The 15,248-nt window shown below is 42.3% G+C and overlaps 1 protein-coding gene across 2 annotated transcripts in view; it reads right to left on the minus strand.

The window, feature by feature from the left end:
- ERBB4 (erb-b2 receptor tyrosine kinase 4) overlaps positions 1 to 15,248 on the minus strand; it is a 1,370,802-nt gene that overhangs the window by 498,404 nt on the left and 857,150 nt on the right. For both annotated transcript variants that reach the window (XM_073633560.1, XM_073633559.1), the window contains exon 4: positions 6,270 to 6,395. In XM_073633560.1, the coding sequence (XP_073489661.1) occupies positions 6,270 to 6,395 (126 nt within the window). The remainder of the gene's footprint in view (positions 1 to 6,269; positions 6,396 to 15,248) is intronic.

A 15,248-nucleotide genomic window follows, 5' to 3' on the forward strand; every position in this document is an offset into this window, starting at 1 on the left:
TTTTTTATTCTTTAGCTTCCTATATATAGACCTTGATGTTACAGGCTTGCCAACCACAGCCAAAGAGAACCCATCCTCACCCTGACTGGATTCTCTGAAGAGCAGAGTCTAAGAAACAAGTGGTCTTCTCCAGAGCTTCTGATGCCATATATGGGTTGGCTGATTCCCAGTGCCAGGTTGCTGTCCCAGTTACTGCCAGCTAGGGCAAGGTGTGAGAAAGGCTCTGGCATGTGCCAGCCACTAGAATGAGAAGGAGTTGATCAGTGCCACACACAGGTTATGAGGGACTGAGTAGAGCATTGTGTAAAGAGGTCCCAGGGCACTGGAGTCTCTGCGGTGCACAGAATTTCCAGGAACAATTATGGCTCATTGTTCAAAAGTTTAAGAAACAGGTAAGTAGAGTGCACAGTGGAAATTCCAAGGAGAGGGTTCTGCTCAGTGTGCAGTATTTCCAGGGACAAGTGAACAGTGTGCATTGCAGAACATCCAGGGACAAGGTACCAAGCAGTTTGCAGGATTTCTAGAAAATGTGAGCAGAGTGCACAGCAGACCTTCTATCCTATACAACAGGTGACATTGGATGATGCCTGAGACTGCCAGACCAGTGCAAGGGTCAGGTGAAAACAGACTATCAATCAATAGGACCACAGATTCAGCTCTGCAGCCATAAAAAGGTAGATGCAGTCCACATATCTGTAGGACTACTACAGCTAATCTGTGATATGCAGTTTCTAAAAGCAACAAATGAAAAAAAGCTCATTTGTATTCCAGTATTTAGGGATTTTTGTGATTCTAAATATTGAAGATAGAGGTTAAGGCAACTGGCATAGTCAGAATTAGACCATTAATAGCAGACTGCATATTTCTTTTAGGTATAATTTAAATTACTCTTCAAGCAAGAAACAACAATGGACACTTAAGTTGTGGACACTAATATTCTCATACATTGTATATAATTACAAAGCATGTAACTGTTTTAGGCTCTCACATTTTACTGTATATAGCTATCGCCCAGATATAATAATTGCATTGGTAATTTCAAATTGGGACCTATCTTTCTGTGCTTGCCTGCACTTTGTGCTGTTATTGTAATTGTAAAGCTATTTGATGGAGCATTATGAAGATGCTCAGAGCTACTGTACAATATGTTCCTGGTAGAGCAGTTTTCTGCATTACTTTGCTGCTCTGCTAAATTCAGCCTGAGACTCTACAGACTAACAATGTTTTCTGGGCACTTTCAAAAACGCACCACTCAGAGCAATATTAACCAAGCAGAAGAGTCATTAAATTATCTTATTAGAAATAACAGCAGGCTGTAAGGGTCATTGTTAGCAGACAGTAACAATAATGCCTCCTCAGCTTAGCACTAAGAGCTCTTATCCTCTAATTAAGAAATTATACCCAAACAAAAAAAAAATCATATATTCAAATAATGACACAATCATCAGTGGGGAGAAACTTTTCAAACAAGAATTAGTTTTCCAATTCATTCACCTGTAAGCATTACACCATATAACGGAGCATAAAGTGTATTAAACCCAAGGGTATGGGGAAGATTTGTGGCAAATGTTAGCATCTTAAAAACAATAGCAGAACATTTATAAACCTGTCAACCAGAGGGATCTTCCAATGCCTTTGTACATTTTTGTATAGATAATCGCTCTGCAGTAAAGAAGTGAAAACCATAAAGACATTATGTAGACTGCAGTCACTCTGTGCAGCCAGTCAAATTTAGGTAAAAGTGGTGAGGGGAGTGAATAATGAACTTTGGCTTCTGTGGCTTCTTTGCACAGTGCTCTTTGCTAGACTAAAGCAGCCTTCCAGCGTGTTGTTTTTATGCTTCTCTTCTAAGGCAGAACAACTGTCCCATGGGCCATCATACTTCTGGAGAGTATAGAACACTATTTATATACTGAATGTATGTAACACTACGCTGTAGTTTAAGCATTAACAGGCTTATTAACTTATATCCTTCTCCTGCCTTACATACATAATATCATTCAAGAGGTGGTCTTGGTACTCTGTTGATTGAGTCTTTCTCCAGAATATGTTCCCACCCACTACAGGTCCATCATGGGTTTCTGCAGTAAGAGAAAATTCTTCTAACTCTAAAAGTACAAATAGCGAGAAAACCATCATAGTGCCTGGGTACCAGCAATTACAAAATACCCTTATCCCTTAAGATCATTCTAATATTCTACTGTTCTTTACTTGGGAAGAAGCAAACATGTGGGTCAGAAATGACAAAAAGTTGTGTCAAAGTCAAAGTTGTGTACCACAACTTTGTAGTGTGTAGTGATGTCAGTAAATTGAGAGGTTTCAGCACAATCTAGTTTTTGTCCCCTACAGAAGAACACAATTTTTAAGTGGTCTGTTGCATTGACCTTTATTTTAAACTGCTCTGCAATAACATAAATGGTATTTACTTTCTTTGAAAACTAAAGACAATGACCAGTAAGAAGTGCTACTCTGGTTTTAAATGTGCCTAAGAATGGTGTTTTGTATTGGAAAAGCATTACCCAAAATGATGGGCCAGACAGCAGAATTTCAGGGTGTAGGAAGAGAAAGATGAGATCGTAGTGTGGATCTTCCTTCCCTGTTTCACGTAGTGGCATAAAAAGTAATATTCTTGTGCCACTATTGGCATATTAATTTTGTAATTAAGCTTAAGAACCGGCAATTGGTGCTGTATATACCAGCAGGTAATGATTAGGGATGAGCCGAACGAACCCCTGTTAATTTGCACCAGAACTTTTGAACACCGCTCGAGGCTGCTGAGAGGTAATGACTCGGTATAGCAGGGGCAGACTGAAGTGGGTAAGGAGAAGGAGGAGGAGGGACAGATTTTTTCCCCTTTTGTGTGGCTTTTAGGTGCTCTTGCCAATGGGCTGACTGGTTGGACGTTAGATGCCTTGTTAAGCATGTGGTACCCAAATGGCTGGTGTTTTTGCCACGTTTGATGTGCCTGAGACACAGTTTGCAGATAGCAACAGTGCGATATGCTGCAGAGCCGGGAGATAACAGCTGCAGAATGTGATGGAATAGGGTGGCTGCTCTCTACTCTTTCTTTATGTCGGCCTCCTTGGGGTTGTGACCCCTCACCTTCAGTTTCCTCCTCTGCTTTATCTGGCACCCAAGTCGCATAAGTGACCTCATCATCATTATGATCTCCATCTCCTTCATCATCATCTTTACCACTGGAGACAACTTGGCAATACGCTGCGGCTGGGGGAACATGAATGCCAATTTGTCTACCAGTGTTCCTCCCTCTCTCTAGGCTCATGTTACTGTCATCCTCAACCTCAGAACCAACATCTAAATCCAGTAATGGCTGGGCATCATCAAGGAGCAAGTGGCTGATGCTGTGGTCAAATAACTCAGCTGACTCCTCAATGGCTGATGTTGGGGCTATGGCAGGAATAGATTTGGACAAGGAGGCAGGTTTATCCTTTCTGGCAACTGCATGGGACTGCACACTTGTCTCTGCTTGCGTGACAGAGGATGAGGATGAGGAGGATGAGGAAGGTTTAGTAAGCCAGTCTACCACCTCCTCTGCATGCCGTGGCTGGATAGCACGGGCAAACTCACTAAACAAAGGAAATGATGCCCTGCCTGAGGACTGACCACCACGTCCACCTTTGCCTGTGTACACCTTTGTTGCTGGCCCCCTTAAAGTGCCAAGGGAACGTCCCGCCCCAGTGCTTATAACCAAATGTAAAGAAGAAGTGGAAATCTGTATGTAGATGCACTTTAATCAACGTAAAGTGGTGTTTGGTGCACTTTAATTTGAGTACTCACACTACACAGACACATTCCACTGATACACTATAATATACTGCAATATAATGCGCCAAACATACAGTGACACACAGAACTATATGGCATTAAACTTACAGTAACGCACACATAAGTAAATGCCGTTAAACTTGCAGTAACGCACACAGAAGTAAATGCCATTAAACTTGCAGTAATGCACACAGAAGTACATGGCGTTAAACTTGCACTAATGCACAAAACTACATTGTGTTAAACTGGCAGTAACGCACACAGAACTATGTGGCGTTAAACTGGCAGTAATGCACACAGAACTATATGATGAAAAATTGGCAGTAACGAACACAAAGCATTAAAATGGCAGTAATGCACACAGAAATATATGGCGTTAAACTGGAGGTAATGCACACAAAACTTTATGGCGTTAAATTGGCTATAACGCACACAGAACTATATGGCGTTAAACTGGCAGTAACGCACACAAAACTATATGGCGTTAAACCGGCAGTAAGGCACACAGAAGTAAATGGCTTTAAACTTGCAGTAATGCACAAAACTATATGGCGTTAAACTGGCAGTAACGCACAAAAAACGATATGGCGTTAAACTGTCACTAACGCTTACAGACCTATATGGCGTTAGACTGACAGTAACGTACACAAAACTATATGGTGTTAAACTGGCAGTAACGCACACAGAAGTAAATGACATTAAACTTGCAGTAATGCACAAAACCATATGGCGTTAAACTGGCAGTAACGCACACAGAAGTAAATGGCAATGCAATCAAATAGATGGTGTTCAATCGTAAGTACACTGACTATCTGAACTGTCCCTACTCTAGCTATACACTATGGCAAGATTACTGACACAGTCTCACTACACTACACTAAAACTATCTGAGCTGTGCCTACTCTACACTAATGTATGTATGAATGACACGGTCTCACTACTCTACAGTGAAACTATGTGAGCTGTCCCTACTCTAGCTACACACTATGCAAAGCTGAATGATGGTCCTCCTCACTACACTCACACTATCCCTAGACTGACACTAAACTAATATTCCACACTGACAATTGAAGCAAAATAGTACAGTAACTAATAGCACTGAACAGAGCCCTGTTCTATCTCTCTCTACGCCGAAATCACACTGAAAATGGCTGCCATTGAAAGACTACTTTTATACTGTGGGGCGGGAATGAGCCATGATTGGATAAAGTCATGATGACAGTGTCCAATCATGACTCTGACAGTGCTCTGTGCCTTGATTGGCTGAAGCTTTCACTGCCTCAGCCAATTAGGGCTTGCAATGCACTGTTCAGCACTGTAATGCATTGTGGTCAGTTTGGGGGGGCCGAACAAACGGTCTAATGACCTGTTTGTGTGGCTGTTCGCTGAACGTCCGAACAACAAAAGTTCGGCCCGAACTTATGCTCTGGCCGAACCGTTTGCCCATCCCTAGTAATGATCCAGGGTCAAGGTTAATAAGATTTAAAGTAGGTTGGGCTAACATACAACAATTACCCTTATTTGTGCCTTATGTTTTCTTGTGTGGATATTATTTGGTAAATTGGTAAGTACACCACCAGGGCTGATGAGAGAGGTCACAGAGAGGTTCTGTAGTTCAAGTAGCTATCCTCTTTTTCTGAAAGTTCATGATTGGTCTACTCTACAGTCCAATGGCAGATCTGCATATTAGCCAGAAAGTAAGGTGCTCTCAAGAGAACACTGAAATTAACATTTTTGCTGTAACAATTATGTTTTCCTATAGAGTAAAACAACCTTGGGAACTATAGGTTCTATCATCAACCACTTACAGCTTAGGCGACATAAACTCTAAATACTTCCCTGAAAGTAATCCTAAAAACGTTGGTCAATACTTACTGCCTGCTCCCTCATACTACCTTCACCATTGGTGACCTTGTCTAAATACATGTCATTTTTCATCCAAAGATAACCGAATAACTGAAAATTCATTGCTTTTCCATTCTCCTCTGATTTGCCAGGATCCTACAGTTTATGGATCAAAGCAGTCATGATTCATGGAGATAAATTATGTTCAAAATGAACCGAGTCACCGATTTGTTTGCTTTTTTAACCTGTTTAGAAGAGTAGAACAGAATTATCCCAGCTGTTGACAAAAATTACCTTTAAGCTTAAGGCCAGGTCTAAAAACGCTGTGTGGATAGGAAAATGCATACAGAAAAGTCACAGCTAGTATTCTGCATGTCCAATTTTGTAAAGATGCTGAAGCAGTGTATAAAATAAAAGCCACCCATGCATGGATAAATGTGTAGCAGGCCTTGATGTTATGTATACGGGCGGTAACTGTGTGATGTAAATTGCCAGGGTTAGGCCCCAGTGAACTAGGCTTCACACATGTTGGGGACAGCAGTTTAAGTGGCTGCTGAGTCTATGGCTAACCTAAAACTTGTCATGCAGCAGCAAACACCAGTGACTTTGATAGAAAGATACAGCAAATGTACACTTACAATTTGGATTCCTGCTCATCGGGAACACTGTAGCATTCGGATTGCGAACAATGTCCTGCCAGTTTATGGTGTCTGCATAACACAGGAAGTCATTGCGGTCCAGATACACTCCTCCATTCAAAATCTCTACAGTGAAAAATGAAACAAAGGAAACAAAATATAAGAAAACAAAAGCATGGATATTTATGTGCTAATATTGTTACTATGCAACTGTAATTTCAGTGATACTTGTTGTTTAAGTTTCCTGGAACACCTGCTGAACATTCAATTACATGTCAAGTTAATTAACCTCTTCCTAAGTCATACAGGACTAGCTTCATGTCACAATCAGCTTTTATTGTCTTCACAATCAACATATTCATAATTGTGAATGTGTACTGGTTTGCTCTTCATAAAACATATTCTTGCAAATTGACAGGAGGGAAGCAATTAATTAATGGGTATAAAGGAGGTCTAGCATTGAAGCTTTTACCAAGTCAGGACAATGAAGATAGTATTGTTTACAGCACTTTTTGCTTTGGCACACTGCATGTATTCATTGCTGAGTTTGGCTATTGGATTCACGAAAAGTTCCTACATTTTTTGTTTTCTTTTCAGTTTTAAACATGCATAGGAAATAAGATGGGGATTTTAGTGCCAGAAAAGCTTTTAAAATCATGGTCAAAAAAAGTCCTGTACATTTTTTTTTTTTTGTAGCTTTTGTCTCCATTGACATTAAGTGACACATTTGCTATTGTTCCGTAACTAGAGACAATACTCATAATCCCATGAGTGCTGTCAAACATGATTTGTGCCCAAAGCTGCTGGATTCAGAGCATATCACTGACAATGGAAATTGAGTTGTTTGTAAATTAACATTTTGCATAATACACATGAAAAAATTATTACAATGCGTGATTCTCAACATCATCACAATCCCTTGGCTATAATTTGACTCATCTGATCACTTTACTTAAAAGAAAAAAATGTGTTCAACAAGCAAGTTTTGGGTGAGCTGCTGTAAGTTGAATAACCTGCAACATTCTTACATCTTCCAAGCCTCAAGTGTTGAGACTTCCCATTTGTAGATGTTGTTTCCACCTCCTTCAACTACACCATAATGTCACTCTTGCTGCTTCAAAAGGCCATTGTAATTCAGAAAACAGAATGAATTTGCTCAAAATACATTTTTATTTCTTAAATCTTTTTTTATATCTTTTGTAATCTTTTATTTGGATGGTGCATGACAGCACAGCCGCACCAGTCCCTCGTAACTAGAGCAAGGGGTATGTCTATCTAGTAAGGGGACAGGCCTAATTACATACAGTGGATTACCCTTTCTGTGGCTTACAACATACACAGTGGTTAGATTATGTCACATAGCTGGTAGGTGACCCCCCTATTTATCTGTGCTGCCTTTCAGAACCAGCAGCCATTTTGACAGCAGCACCCAGCTGGAGCCTCTATAAACCTGTCTGCCCACCTGTTGTGTCAGTAAATCACTGTGTAATGTAAGACTGCCCACTTCCCACCTCCTGTGTGATATAATTCTGCCGACCGCCCACCCATTGTGTGTGTGATGTAAGTCACAAATGGGGAACTTCCCCCACAGTGTGTCTGTAAATAAGCCCATCCCCTTACTAAATCAACACAAACTGAGAAGGTCATGGCTGAACAACTGACCACAGGGGTTGCAGGCATGCTGTGTGTCAGCACAGTGTCCTGTAATTCCTAAAAGCAATCGTAGGGACCAAAACTGACCACAGCAGCATGGATCTGCTTCAGTGCTTGTGGTGGTCAGTTTGAAACAAGAACCCAGGAGAAACGGAAGGATCATAATTTTTTATAAGAATAGATAAAAACCTAGTAAGCTGGATATTAACCTCCCTGGCAGTATGATTATGTCAGATTTTTGATGCTCAAAGCGGTACATTGTTTCGCATGGAAATTTGACGTTTTATATTGTAGGCCTGTAATTCTTAGGAATAACTTACTTAAATCTGTCCAAACAAGAGTCTAGTAGACATCTCGGGTATGATAAAGTTTGAAACACAAAATCATAAATTATAATATAATAAATAAATATAAATAATTATAACAAATAATAATATAATAATTTATTCAATGTTTTTAAATCAAAAACACTGAAATTTGCTAAGTTCCAGAATTGTAGCTGTCATTAGTTTCAGTGTTTGATGAAGAATTTCCCCACAAATCACTATCACTCAATTCTGCAAGTGATTCTAATTTATTATCGCTGTTTTCTAGCTGGTCTAAAACTGCTTTTGATGTAAAGGGACACTTTTTGGTTGCCATGAACAATCTCAAGTTTTCAGGTAGAAAGAACAGTATATATAATATAAAATTGCATGCAGGGCACTGGACAAAGCACTGGGGACAAAAGAGATGTGATTTGATACAGTAATGTAATCTGTGTACTGCATGTGTTATGTGTTTTTGAATTTGACACCGGGCTCCGTCCCCGTGCGTTGCGTCGCTCGCAGGGAATGGAGCCCGGCAGAGTGATAAATCGAATAGAGTACACAGCCCACAGACACAGCGGGGAGACATTGTAGGGTCCTGGGGCCAAGGTAAGCAATTTTGCCAGGATACTGCAATGCAGTCCCGAGTGTGGCTCGGGGTTACCGCTTTTGGTAATGAAAATTCACCCCGAGCCACACTCTGACCACTAGGGAGGTTAAAAAGACTATATACACACACATACTGTATATACACTGCTCAAAAAAATTATAGGAACACTTTGAAAACACATCAGATCTCAGATGGAGATAGAATATCATGCTGGATATACAGTGGGGACGGAAAGTATTCAGACCCCCTTAAATTTTTCACTCTTTGTTATATTGCAGCCACTTGCTAAAGTCATTTAAGTTCATTTTTTCCTCATTAATGTACACACAGCACCCCATATTGACAGAAAAACACAGAATTGTTGACATTTTTGCAGATTTATTAAAAAAGAAAAACTGAAATATCGCATGGTCCTAAGTATTCAGACCCTTTGCTGTGACACTCATATATTTAACTCAGGTGCTGTCCATTTCTTCTGATCATCCTTGAGATGGTTCTACACCTTCATTTGAGTCCAGCTGTGTTTGATTATACTGATTGGACTTGATTAGGAAAGCCACACACCTGTCTATTAGGGATGAGCTTCGAGTTCGAGTTGAACTTATGTTCGACTCGAACATCGGCTGCTCGCCAGTTCGACGAACAGCGAACAATTTGGGGTGTTCATGGCAAATTCGAAAGCCACGGAGCACCCTTTAAAAGTCTATGGGAGAAATCAAAAGTGCTAATTTTAAAGACTTATATGCATGATATTGTCATAAAAAGTGTTTGGGGACCTGGGTCCTGCCCCAGGGGACATGTATCAATATCACCCGGTTACTTAACGGGTGACCCCGCCCCCCTCTGACATCACGGGGAAAGCCATAGGGAAGTCCCCGTCAAGTCCCCCTGCGTCAGAGGGGGCGGGGTCACCGGGTGGCCCCGCCTTCCGTTATATAAGAAGTGTCAGAAGAAGAGAAGCGTCACACAGCGGGAGCCTCCCATGGATGCGGAGCAGCCCAAGAACGAAGCGGGGAAGAAGACGCCGCGGAGGAAGATGCCGGACGAGAACACCGGAGCAAGAAGCAGAGGATCAAAGGAAGAAGAAGGTGGAGGAAGAAACCGAAGGAAGAAGGAAGAAGGAAGAAGACCCAAAAAAGATGGAAAGAAGAAGACTTTAAATAAAGGAATTGTCAAAAACTGTCTCTTGTCATTTTTAACATTTTTGACATTTTTTTGTGAAATGGTAGGGGTACTTTTGTACCCCATTACCATTTCACACAGGGGGGACGGGATCTGGGGGTCCCCTTGTGAAAGAGGGCTTCAAAATTCTGATAAGCCCCCCACCCGCAGACCCCCACAACCACCGGGCAAGGGTTGTGGGGATGAGGTCCTTGTCCCCATCAACATGGGGACAAGGTGCTTTGGTGGGATACCCCAAAGCACCCTCCCAATGTTGAGGGCATGTGGCCTGGTATGGTTCAGGAGGGGGGGCGCTCTCTCATTCCCCCTCTTTTCCTGTGGCCTGCCAGGTTGCGTGCTCGGATAAGGGTCTGGTATGGATTTTTAGGGGGACCACAAGCCATTTTTTTTTAAGTTTTGGCGCGGAGTTCCCATTAAAATCCATAACAGACCTGAAAGGCCTGGTATGGAATTTTGGGGGACCCCCACGCATTCTTTTTCTTAATTTTGGTTCGGGATTCCCCTGTGGGGGAATCCCATGCTGTTTTTATCAATGAACTCTTATGTGTATTGCCGGACCGACAATTCATTATAGCCGCGAGTAGTTTTAAATAACTTTTATTCCTTTAGAAATGTCATTTTGCTGTCAAATCATGGGAAACATGTGCCACTTTACAGGTATATTATAGACACCTACCAGGTACGAAATTTAAAGGAATATTACACTTTTATTGTTTCACGTTAAGCATTATTAAAATCACTGCTCCCGAAAAAACTGCAATTTTTAAAACTTTTTTTTGCATTGATACATGTCCCCTGGGGCAGGACCCAGGTCCCCAAACACTTTTTAAGACAATAACTTGCATATAAGCCTTTAAAATTAGCACTTTTGATTATTCATGTTCGAGTCCCATGGACTTTAACTGTGCTCGCATGTTCGAACAAATTTTTTGCCTGTTCGCATGTTCTGGTGCGAACCGAACAGGGGGGTATTCAGCTCATCCCTACTGTCTATATAACACCTTACAGCTCACAGTGCATGTCAGAGCAAATGAGAATCATGTGATCAAAGGAACTGCCTGAAGAGCTCAGAGACAGAATTGTGGCAAGGCACAGATCTGGCCAAGGTTGCAAAAAATTTCTGCTGCACTTAAGGTCCCTAAAAGCCCAGTGGCCTCCATAATCCTTAAATCGAAGACGTTTGGGACGACCAGAACTCTTCCTAGAGCTGGCCGTCTGGCCAAACTGAGCTATCGGGGGAGAAGAGCCTTGGTGAGAGAGGTAAAGAAGAACCCAAAGATCACTGTGGCTGAACTCCAGAGATGCAGTCGGGAGATGGGAGAAAGTTGTAGAAAGTCAACCATCACTGCAGCCTCCACCAGTCGGGGCTTTATGGCAGAGTGGCCCGACGGAAGGCTCTCCTCAGTGCAAGACACATGAAAGCCCGCATGGAGTTTGCTAAAAAACACCTGAAGGACTCCAAGATGGTGAGAAATAAGATTCTCTGGTTTGATGAGATCAAGATAGAATTTTTTGGCCTTAATTCTAAGTGGTATGTGTGGAGAAAACCAGGCACTGCTCATCACCTGTCCAATACAGTCCCAACAGTGAAGCATGGTGGTGGCAGCATCATGCTGTGGGGGTGTATTTCAGCTGCAGGGACAGGACGACTGGTTGCAATTGAGGGAAAGATGAATGCGGCCAAGTACAGGGATATCCTGGACGAAAACCTTTTCCAGAGTGTTCAGGACCTCAGACTGGGCCAAAGGTTTACCTTCCAACAAGACAATGACCCTAAGCACACAGCTAAAATAACAAAGGAGTGACTTCACAACAACTCCGTGACTGTTCTTGAATAGCCCAGCCAGAGCCCTGACTTAAACCCAATTGAGCATCTCTGGAGAGACCTAAAAATGGCTGTCGACCAACGTTTACCATCCAACCTGACAGAACTGGAGAGGATCTGCAAGGAGGAATGGCAGAGGATCCCCAAATCCAGGTGTGAAAAACTTGTTGCATCTTTCCCAAAAAGACTCATGGCTGTATTAAATCAAAAGGGTGCTTCTACTAAATACTGAGCAAAGGGTCTGAATACTTAGGACCATGTGATATTTCAGTTTTTCTTTTTTAATAAATCTGCAAAAATGTCAACAATTCTGTGTTTTTCTGTCAATATGGGGTGCTGTGTGTACATAAATGAGGAAAAAAATGAACTTAAATGATTTTAGCAAATGGCTGCAATATAACAAAGAGTGAAAAATTTAAGGGGGTCTGAATACTTTCCGTCCCCACTGTATATACTGATATGGACTGGGTAATGTGTTAGGAACGAAAGGATGCCACATCGTTTGATGGAAATGAATATTATCAACCTACAGAGGGCTGAATTCAAAGTCACCCCAAAAATCAAAGTGAAAAAATGATGCAGCAGGTTAGTCCATTTTGTTGAAATTTTATTGCAGCAACTCACAATGGTACTCATTAGTTTGTATGGCCCCCACGTGCTTGTATGCATACCTTACAACATCGGGGCATGCTCCTAATGAGACGATGGATGGTGTCCTGGGGTATTTCCTCCCAGATCTGAACCAGGGCATCACTGAGCTCCTGAACAGACTGAGCTGCAACCTGGCAGCGTCATATGGACCAAAACATAATGTCCCAGAGGTGTTCTATTGGATTTAGGTCAGGCGAGCATGGGGACCATTCAATGGTATAAATTCCTTCGTCCTCCAGGAACTGGCTGTATACTGTCGCTACATGAGTCCGGGCATTGTCATGCACCAGGAGGAACCCAGGACCCACTGCACCAGCGTAGGGTCTGACAATGGGTCCAAGGATTTCATCCCGATACCTAATGGCAGTCAGGGTGCCATTTTCTAGCCTGTAGAGGTCTGTGCGTCCCTCCATGGATATGCCTCCCCAGACCATCACTGACCACCACCAAACTGGCATGCTAAATGATGTTACAGGCAGCATAACGTTCTCCATGGCTTCCCCAGACCCTTTTACATCTGTCACATGTGCTCAGGGTAAACCTGCTCTCATCTGTGAAAAACACAGGGCGCTAGTGGTGGACCTGCCACTTCTGGTGTTCAATGGCAAATGCCAATTGAGCTCCATGGTGCCGGACAGTGAGCACAGATCAGAGATTGTTTGGTCAGAGACATTCACACCAGTGGCATTCTGTTTCTCTTTGCACAAAAGAGGCAGATACCGATCCTGCTGATGGGTTAGGAACCTTCTATGGCCCTGTGCAGCTTTCCTAGAATAACTGCCTGTCTCCTGGAACATCCTCCATGCTCTTGAGACTGTGCTGGAAGACACAGCAAAACCTTCTGGAAATGGCACGTATTGATGTGCCATCCTGAAGGAGTTTCACTGCTTGTGCAACCTCTATAGGGTCCAGGTATTGCCTCATGCTACCAGTAGTGACACTAACCCTAGCCAAATGCAAAATTAGTGAAAAACAGTCAGAAAAGATGAGTATTTTCGGGGTGTCTTTGAATTCAGCCTTAAACAGGCTGATCATTTTCAATTCCATCAAACGATGTGGCATTCTTTTGTTCCTAACACATTACCCAGTCCATATCACTATAGACATCCAGCATGATATTTTTCCCCATTGAGATCTGATGTGTTTTCAAAGTGTTCCATTAATTTTTTTGAGCAGTGTATTTAATCTTAAAGTGGTTGTAAACCTCAGTCATGAAATCTGAACAAAGCATGTATATCTGTACCTCTCCACAAAGCTCAAAGTGTCATTTCTCTCTAGTGCTTTGTTCTTCTGTTATCAGCATGTTTCACGTCTGAGAAGTTTTCCTGACACATGAGATATATTTGTGACGGGGGGAAGAGCTCAGCACACAGTTTGTCTATTCACAACACACTCTATATCCTTCCTTCACTTCTGTGTGCTGTGTGAAAGATAGTGGGTGACTTTACTGCAATCAGCTCTCACACACTGTAACTACAGCTCTCCACTACCTTCTCTGTTTTCCTGATAGATGAAGAAGGATTTTAACACGATTTTGACCTTTTGAAGGGATGTGGGGAGTAGAAGACTCCAGATAAACAAGTAAAACTTATGTAGGAAGGTTTGTTTCATCACTGTGTATCATCTGAGACTGTTTATTTATTATTATTATTATTATTATTATACAGGATTTATATAGCGCCAACAGTTTATGTAGCGCTTTACAACTTGAGGGTAGACAGTACAAATACAATACACTTTAATACAGTAGGAATCAGAGGGCCCTGCTCCTTAGAGCTTACAATCTAAGAGGAAAGGTCGAGAGATACAAGAGGTAAGAACTGTGGGTGATGTGCTGATTGAGAAGATAAATGTACAGTTGTTAGGTGGGGGCCAGATAGGCTTCTCTGAAGAGATGACTTTTCAGGGATCATCTGATAAGTGGATAAAGTAGGAGAAAATCAGACGGATTGGGGTAGAGCATTCCAGAGGATGGGAGAGGCTCTGGAGAAGTCCGAAAAGCGAGCATGGGATGAGGTGACAAGGGAGTTTGAGAGCAGGGGGTCTTGGGAAGAACGAAGAGAACGATTAGGTTGGTATTTTGAGACTAGGTTAGAGATGTAGCTGTGGGGCCAGGTTGTGGATAGCTTTGTAAGTTATAGTTAGTATCTTGAATTTAATTCGGTGACTGAGTGGCAGCCAATGGAGGAATTGGCAAAGGGGTATAGCAGACACTGAGCGGTTTGTGAGGTGGATGAGCCTGGCAGCAGCGTTCATGATGGACTGAAGTGGGGATAGCCTATTTAGAGGTAAGCCAATGAGGAGGGAGTTGCAGTAGTCGAGGCGGGAGATGACCAGGCAGTGGATTAGAAGCTTTGTGGTGACATTGGTTAGGAAGGGGTGTATCTTGGAGATGTTGCGGAGGTTGAGGCGGCAAATTTTGGATAGTGATAGAATGTGGGGCCGAAAGATTAGTTCAGAGTCCAGGATTACACCTAGGACCTTGGCGTGGGGGGATGGGTTGATAGTTGAGCCGTTGATATTGACAGAGAAATCAGGGGAAGTGGCACATGAGGAAGGAAATATCATGAGCTTGGTTTTGGATAGGCTGAGTTTGAGGAAATGATGTGACATCCAGGCTGATATGTCCGCTGGTAAGTTGGTAATGCGTGAGGAGACAGATGGAGAGAGCTGGGGGGTGGAGAGATAGATTTGGGTGTCATCAGCGTAGAGATGATATTTAAAGCTGTGGGAGGCAATCAACTGACCCA

This window comes from Aquarana catesbeiana, linkage group LG06 (assembly GCF_042186555.1).
Source record: "Aquarana catesbeiana isolate 2022-GZ linkage group LG06, ASM4218655v1, whole genome shotgun sequence".
Lineage (NCBI taxonomy): Eukaryota > Metazoa > Chordata > Amphibia > Anura > Ranidae > Aquarana > Aquarana catesbeiana.